Below are 8073 nucleotides of genomic sequence, written 5' to 3' on the forward strand. Positions count from 1 at the left end.
AGGCATCTCACTTCCTGTCTCTGCCTAGCCATCTCACTTCCTGTTTCTGACCAGACATCTCACTTCCTGTCTATCTGTACAAGACTTCTTGACCTCTATGATTAAAGAGGGGCAAGCTCCAATCTCTGATCTTCAGACAAGCTTTATATGTTTAAGCCAGACATCACCACATTTTCCAGGCATCATTTCTTCAAAAATTATAGGACAAATCCAGGTTCTCACAATTCCATAGTCCCAGTGTACTAAAGGTAAAGAAAGCTTGAAGGTGAAGTCAGGTGTTGACTGGAATCACAAGAGGAAAGATCATAAACAACACAATGTCATCCAGCCAGGGTGTTATGGAAGTCATCTCCCCAACACCAATCTACATTGAATGTGAGCAGGAGTCTGAGGGTGGTGAACCGGGGTCATATTGATGTCTGAGGAGAGAGCACCATACATACGGAATCACAAGTCCAGGTACACGTAGGACATGGAACTTAGTAAATGACAGGAAGACACCCACTCAAGCACCTAAGCTAAGCTATGAACACACCTGCTCAGGACACAGGTCTTCACCTTAGCCAAACACAAAGGTCCAACTACTGACCGATCTCTGTCTTCCCTTCTAGCTTCTCATTGTGAGTGCCCATCCACCTGTGCCCAGCCCACTATTGAACCAGTAATACACAGCACTGCAGAAGGAGCAAGTGTTCTTCTAGTGGCTCACAGTATTCCAGAGAATCTTGAAGCCTTTTTATGGTACAAAGGAGCTATTGTGTCCAAGAACAGTGAGGTTGCCTGGCACCATGTAGCCAGCAGTACAACTGTATTTGGCCTTGGTCACAGTGGTAGAGAGATAGTGTACAGTAATGGATCCCTGCTGCTCCAGAACATCACCTGTAATGACACCGGATTCTACACCCTACGCACTCTGAATACAGATCAGAAAACTGAACTAGTACATGTGAAACTCCAGTTTGACAGTAAGTGATTCTTGTGATGATTCATTCCTGGATTGTATGTACACATAGAACTCACCCGTCTCAACTTTGAATACCTTTATTCGGTACTGTGTCCCATGATGGTGTTTGAGCACTTAGTACAGGACACACATTCTAGAGCCAAATAGCTATAGATCAGACTCTTGCCTTTACTGAAGTGTGTGTGTGTGTGTGTGTGTGTGTGTGTGATGGGAAAGGGTAAGTCAGTTCAAGTGAATTAGACTCTTTCTTGTCTTTTTTGTTCTCACCATGAACATGGTACTGAGAATGACCCTATTGTCATCCGGCATATCTTGGATTCTTCAGAGAGAGGTTAGCACCAGGAATCCCTGGCTCCAGACCTCTCTCCCAGCCTTGATTGCAAGTGGTCTTGGAGAGTATTTTTCCAGGTTTGGACTTTTACTTCCTTATGGAGCTGAGAGGGAACAACAGTTTTTTTTGGTGTTCTTATTTCATATCATGTACTTTTCTGAGAGCCACATTCAAGCTAGGTCACCTGGGTACCTCCTTCTGAGATTCAGCATGGAGGGCAGAGCTAGACAGTTGCCCAGGCTATCTGCCAAGTCCTCTGATGGACTTGTGACAATTCACAGGAAGACCATGTTCCCCAAGGTAAAGAACAGAGGACATATGTCCACTTGGTATGTACTTGTCCTGTGGGGTCCACCCTAGGGAATTCCCTCATGAAAACAAATAGAAACAAGCTCTGATGGTCTTTACATCTCCCAGACAGGAGTTACACTCAGCCTTTTGATCCCCAGGGGGGTGATTTCCTCACAGTCAAACCCTGAGTTGCTGGTTTCCTGGAGAAGATGAAAGAATCATATGTGATTTCCATTTCTGTCCCTCCCACAGATTAATCTGACCTACTGGTGCTTCATTTGTCTGAGAAGAGTACTATGCTCATGGACCATGTTCAATCTCCTTCCTTCTAGCATAGGGAAAGAAAGGGTGACCACAGGGAACTTACTTGTTCCTCATTGCATGATGTGCAGGACTGAAAAATAGATAGAGAACCTGACTGGGATACCAGCTAGGACTAAGAGTTGTAAGGACAGAGAATGCCCTTGGACCCCATTCCTGACAACATTCACATTAACCTCAGAAGTGCTCCTGCCTCTCAAGTGCAGAACTCAGAGAGTGGAAATCTGTACAGATTGAGGAAGTGCTGGAGGAAAAGCTGTTCTCCACAGAGGGAGGCAGAACACATGGCAGGCCCTGTGGAGGCCCGCTGTGCACTTCTCTGCAAACAGTGCAGCCCCTGGTAGTGTTTCCTGTTCACTGGAGAGGAGAACACTGTCTGATAGTTGAGGGGGAAAGGGATCTCAGAGCCTGCCTGGAGTCTTCTGGAGTAGAAGGATAGGAAGGGCTTCAATCTGGGTGCTGTTTCCTGCATTCAGACATCCACACAGGATGGCAAACACATGCTCATTCCCAAACATGTTCGTATCCACCAACACCCACACACCCACTCCACACACATGCATGAGTTAATGTAAGCTGGATCTGTGACCGGTGTCAGTAGCTCCACACAGGAGAATTTCATAAATACCTGGACATGAAAATCCAAGAACATTTGTTCTTTCATCCACCCACATGTATCTTAGCCTGTCCATGTGTCAGGCCTTCCTGAAAGATCAACCTAGTTTTTCTAATGAGACCCCAGCTTTAGAGGACTGGAAGACAGACTAGGAAGCCATCTCAGAGTGAAGTCATGGGTTGACTGCATACAGAGAGATAAGAGATCAAGGAGATCACAATGTGAAGACTGGGGATCTGTAGAGGAAGAAGTGAGGGAAGGCACCTCACCTCCACCTTTTCTGAGTGTGAGCAGGCATGTGAGAACATTGAGTGTGTAAACACATGAGGAGACTGTAAGATGTACTCTTCCTGCCTGTTGCCTGGTTCCTGTTGCTGCCTTCAGCCCGCAAATAACACACAAGACACTAAATTAATTTTGAAGCTGTTGATCATTTGCTTTTGTTACTCATTGGCTAGCTCTAACTTAATTATTGACTCATAATTACTAATACATACATACATACATATTTATAAGGTTTTATCTTACCGAGAATCCAGACATGTGTCCCCTCTTCCCAGGAATCACATGGTGATGACTCCCTTCACTACATTTCCTAGAATTCTCCTAGACTCCTAGTCCCACCTATGTTGCTTCCCTATTGGCCAACAGTGCTTTATTTACATATACACAGGACTTCCTCACCAGGAGACAGATCTCCACAGGAAGTGACACAGTCAGGTGCACAGAGGTCAGGGGGGTCATTTGCTACTTTCTCCCCCTGAATTTGACAGACATTCCCACCCACCTCATCTGAGTGGTTATACAAGTTTCACAATAATCAAGCTCCAGTTGTTCACCAAAGGTCTCAGTATTGATGCATTTGTCTCTCTTTCCTTTTACCCTTCCTTTTAGCCTGCAGGCTTCCTCCCAGTGCTGCTAAGCTCTCTATTGAATCAGAGCCACTCAATGTTGTTGAAGGGGAAAATGCTCTCCTGCTGGCTCACAATATTCCAGAGAAACTTCGAGCTTTTTCCTGGTCCAAAGAGATAGACATTGTCAACAGACTTAAAATTGCATCGAAGTTAACTGCTAAGAAAAGTTGGCTGGCACCCGCTTACAAGAATAAAGTGACCATGTACCCCAACATATCCCTGCTGTTCCACAACACCACCCAGGAGGACACTGGATTATACGTCCTACAAACCGTAAATAGAAAGTTTGAAGTTCAAGAGGCACATGTGTACCTCCACATATATAGTAAGTGATTCTTTGTGACCTCTGGGCTCTCGTGGGGGTCATTTCATTTTGCACACACAGGATTGACTGTGTGGGATTGATTGCGTCTCCTCTATACTATGTCTCCACATATGGGTTTGAGTACTTAGTACAGGACACACATTGGGTAGACATACTAAAAAAGACCATAGTCCCTCACCTGACTCCACCTATAGAGGAGGCTGTGTGGTGAGTAATTCAGCCCAAGGATGTCAGTCTGCCCCAGAATATTTGAGGTGCTCATCATGAATATGGCCTTGAGCAAGATGTCATGGGAATCAGGAATAGTCTATCATGAAAGCTCATGGTGAGATGAGCATCAGGCAGCTCTAGATCCAGACCTCTGTTCCAGACTCAACTCTGTTTACCCTGGAGAACTTGTGTCCAGGGCTAGAATTTGACTTCGTGTCAGAGCTGACTCGGAACAAGGCTTTAACTAACTGTTCAAGACCCACAGAGTGTGGAAACAACTGTGTACTGCCATGATTGCTGCAGTTAGCAAGGTCATTGGGGCATCTTCTACATCTGAATCTCAGTGGACAGTTGCCAGGAATAAGCCAACTCCTCTTATGGGCTTAGGAAACTTCAGAGGAAGGGGAGGGGCAGAGGAGACAGGTCTTCAGGGTATTCTTTGTCCTTAGGGGTTCAGCCTAATGAATACTCTCCTTTAGCTAAATGGTAAAAGATGCTGCTGATTTGGGTAGCTCCCCATCCAAAGATCAGACAATTGCTCACATCTAAGCTTAGCTTTGGGACCTGGCAACAATCATGCACTGTGTGCACTTGTGAAGGGAAATAGGGACCAGGATACACAGAGATTAAACCAGGGCCACACAGGCCATGGGTGACAGCTCTAAGCCACAGAAATCTGTGTATTGTCATAGCCTCGAATTCTCCACCCTGGAGGGTTTATTGAGTGTCCATTGACTACAGAGGGAGTGGTGGATACGTCTGAAGGGTTATTGTCATTTACACTCCCTCTTTTGCTTTATAGAGCCTGTGACACAGCCAATTCTCCGAGTCATCAGCACTACAGTTACAGAACAGAGCTCTGTAGTCCTCACCTGCCTCTCAGGTGATACTGGAGTCTCCTTCCATTGGATTTTCAATAATCACAGTCTGCAGCTCACAGAGAGGATGACACTGTCCCCAACAAAGTGCCGACTCTTCATCGATCCTTTCAGGAGGGAGGATGTTGGAGAGTATCAATGTGTGGTGTCCAACCCAGTCAGTTCAAAGACCAGTCTCCCACTCAACTTGGTCATGAAGAATGCGTGACTTCTCTCCTCTCATCCTACAGATTTGGGGCATTTCTTTACTGATCTGGTACAGCAACAAGAAAAGTTATGAGGTGGAAATGATCGGTCACCAATCACGTACAGCCAGCATGGTGACTCATGGCTGTAATCCTGGGATAAATGTGTGCACCAGGAAAGGCTTTCTAAAGGGAAAAGAAGAAATTAATACAGTGAACATAATTGCAAGATTTCAGAGCTTAGGTTGTGGATCCAACATATAGATAGTTCTCAGAATTCATGGAAGCCAATTTCGTGAGCCCCCCAAATTCTGGATGTTCTGATTCCCCTGTTAATATGGGGCAGTGTTTGCATGGAGATAAAGGCATCCTCTCATATGCTCAGATATATTGCTCTTTTAATTGAATCATATAAACCCAATTCTGCCTAGGCACCAGTCATACATATGATGCAAGAAAGAGTGACAGGAAAAGAGACTTCTCTGTTTCTTTGTACACATAACTGTTTACTAAACAGTATGGATGCTCTGTTTGAGGCACACATGTAAAAAACTATGGCAAAAGGCTGACATGCACTGTTTCTATCCAGAGATTGGCATTCATAGGGTGATATCCCACAAGATTACTTTTCTTGTTAACATTTTTTGAGACATACATGGGATTTCCCATTTGGCCATTTTGAAGTGGGAAAATAAGTGGGCCTGAACACATTTATCTTATCATGTGGCCATCAGCATTGTCTACTTTCAAATCTTTTTTAATCCAGTCCATTCCCTCCAGTCCTGTCCAACCCATCTATTTCTTTCTCTATGCATGTATCAAAAGAGGGCATCCAATTGTTTGTGGTCATTATTCATTTACAGAAGTACAGCTCAGGTGGGTTTGTTTGCTCAGCAGTTTCAGAAATTTCAGTAGAATTTTTAGGATTTTCTACAGATAAGCTTTGTCATCTGCAGACACATTTTACTGCTGACTGGCCACCTTTCATTTCTTTGTCTTTCCTAATTGCTCTGTCTAGGGAATACTGCACAGCAGTGTCCACAGCAGCATCCTTTGTCTATCCTGGATCTAGAGGGAAAGCTGTCAGCATCCCCACTCAGCACTGAGTTGGCTGGGTTTCCACATGTATGCCTAATGCACTGGCCTATCTTCTCACCCAGTTTGGCTGCTTTCAAAATTAAAAACTATTCACTTTGTCAAATGCCTTTACTGATTCATAATATCGAGGCTAGTTCTCCATCAGTTTTAACCACCAGGCTTCTTTACTGTGCTGTCTAGGTGAGGTTCAGGACCTGTTTCTTGTAGTGCTGTAGATGGTCAGGGGGAGGGTCGTCTCTCTCATTTGTTGAACACACGCGGCCACAGCAGCATCCTTGTGCTGATCCAGGTCTTAGACAGAATTTTCAGTGTCCCCACTGAATTCAGGTGTCTCTGTGTTTCCATGTGTGCCTCTACTGCACTGGAATAGTATTCTACTCCTAGTATGCCTCTTTTTATCCTTAACAACTGTTCGTTTTATGTGGGTGGAGATGGCATTCACCTTTAATTAGGCACCACTCGGGAGGCAGAAACAGGTAAATCTCTGTGAAGCTGAGGCCAGTCAGGACTACAAAGGGAGTCCCAGAGTGGCCAAGTTTATATGGAGAAACACTGTCTTGAGAAATAAAACAAAAAGAGTTTTCATTTTGTCAAGTCTCATTGGTTTTGTGTTTCTTCATACTTCTATCTCTGTATGTGCTGGGTTTCTTGGAAGGTGTCTGTTTTATCTGGGTCACTCAACAGTTAGCAAACAAGTATTGAGTAATCACGAAAGTCATAGAATTCTGAAATTGAACTGTAAGGTATCGAATTTCACTTATAATAGCAATAATGTTACTCTTTTAAAAACTTTTTTCTTCTGCAGCTTATGCAGATTGCCATGTCTATAATGACACTGTTCCCCGCTGCCTGAAATGCAAAACAGAGTGCAGCACAGCATTGCCGCACTCATCACCCCTTTTATATGTTCACAGATTACAAACATCTATCTTTACCAGCCACACTTAGGAATGTAGTTTAACACATGAACTCCCCCTCTCACTTCTTAGAAATTACAATCCCCTCCTCAATTTACCCCTTTGCCTCTTAAAAATGCCTGGGCATCTCACAAGTCATGTCCACTCTGAGCCACAAAGTAGGCTGAGAGTTATACCCTCTGTGTAGCACCTATCTGTTTTTATGACCCTAAGAAATGCAAGTCTTATTGCTCCTATTGCCAGAGAATCGCTGTGTGTGTGTGTGTGTGTTTGTGTGTATGTATGTATGTATGTATGTATACATGCAGAAAACTTTGCAGGTTGGCAGAACAATAAAGAAACTGATGTGGAAAAGCACATAGTGGATTATTTATTTCACTCTCAGAGTTTTCTAGTCCCCATGCTCGTCATAGCATTCTCCTTGAACCCTGAGTTTAATTGAGGCTGGTATTCTAGGGCCCTGATACATTCCTAGATCATGCTTAGATTCATGCTTCATCCTTTGGTAACCAGTGTCTCATGTCAGTCATGAACTATCTAAGAAGAACTGCCCATTTTATGGTCCAGCTGGCCCACTGAGTTGGAAGCAGGCCTGCTTCTGGCATCCTGGTGAGGTTTCTGTTCAGACATCAAGTCCTGAGGACAGGTTGTCAGAAAACTCAGGGAAGCAACAGGGAATTCTCATCACCACCTATCTTTAGGATAGCCTTAGACAGCAAAGTTCTGGAGGGCACTGGCCTAGGCTGAGCAGAGGTTGTCAGTGCATTTGGAGGGACACAGCACTCTGGGCTACACGGCCATCCTAGGTCTGTTTCCCATTAAGTTCTCTATCTCAGCTCACATGTAACAAAGTCTGTACTTCTTCCTCATAGCGCAGGAGGCCCCACCATCTCTGAGCACTTGGATACCATCCATCTGATTCACCTTACTTCATACTTTGGTCAGCAAGGAGGTGGTGAGAGGCCAACACTAGTCAAATTAGACCCTCCTAAGTGTCAGAGGTCCCAAACAGAGCCATATCTT

The 8073-nt window shown here is 44.5% G+C and overlaps 1 protein-coding gene across 1 annotated transcript; it reads left to right on the forward strand.

The window, feature by feature from the left end:
• The first annotated feature begins 317 nt into the window (after positions 1–317).
• On the forward strand, positions 318–5413 carry LOC121135455 (carcinoembryonic antigen-related cell adhesion molecule 3-like). The gene is made up of 4 exons (XM_040734238.1): positions 318–375; positions 612–965; positions 3418–3762; positions 4775–5413. The coding sequence occupies exons 1-4, from the start codon at positions 318–320 to the stop codon at positions 5056–5058; spliced, it is 1041 nt and encodes a 346-aa protein (XP_040590172.1). The 3' UTR covers positions 5059–5413.
• Positions 5414–8073: the final 2660 nt, after the last annotated feature.

Source organism: Mesocricetus auratus, unplaced genomic scaffold (genome assembly GCF_017639785.1).
Source record: "Mesocricetus auratus isolate SY011 unplaced genomic scaffold, BCM_Maur_2.0 Super-Scaffold_100038, whole genome shotgun sequence".
Lineage (NCBI taxonomy): Eukaryota > Metazoa > Chordata > Mammalia > Rodentia > Cricetidae > Mesocricetus > Mesocricetus auratus.

Excerpts from the sequence above, each read along its gene's own strand:
- LOC121135455 (XM_040734238.1), top strand. The coding sequence starts at position 318 with ATGTCATCCAGCCAGGGTGTTATGGAAGTCATCTCCCCAACACCAATC. Across the intron at positions 376-611 it reads AACACCAATCTACATTGAAT|CTTCTCATTGTGAGTGCCCA; the intron begins GTGAGCAGGAGT and ends CTTCCCTTCTAG. Across the intron at positions 966-3,417 it reads TGTGAAACTCCAGTTTGACA|CCTGCAGGCTTCCTCCCAGT; the intron begins GTAAGTGATTCT and ends CCTTCCTTTTAG.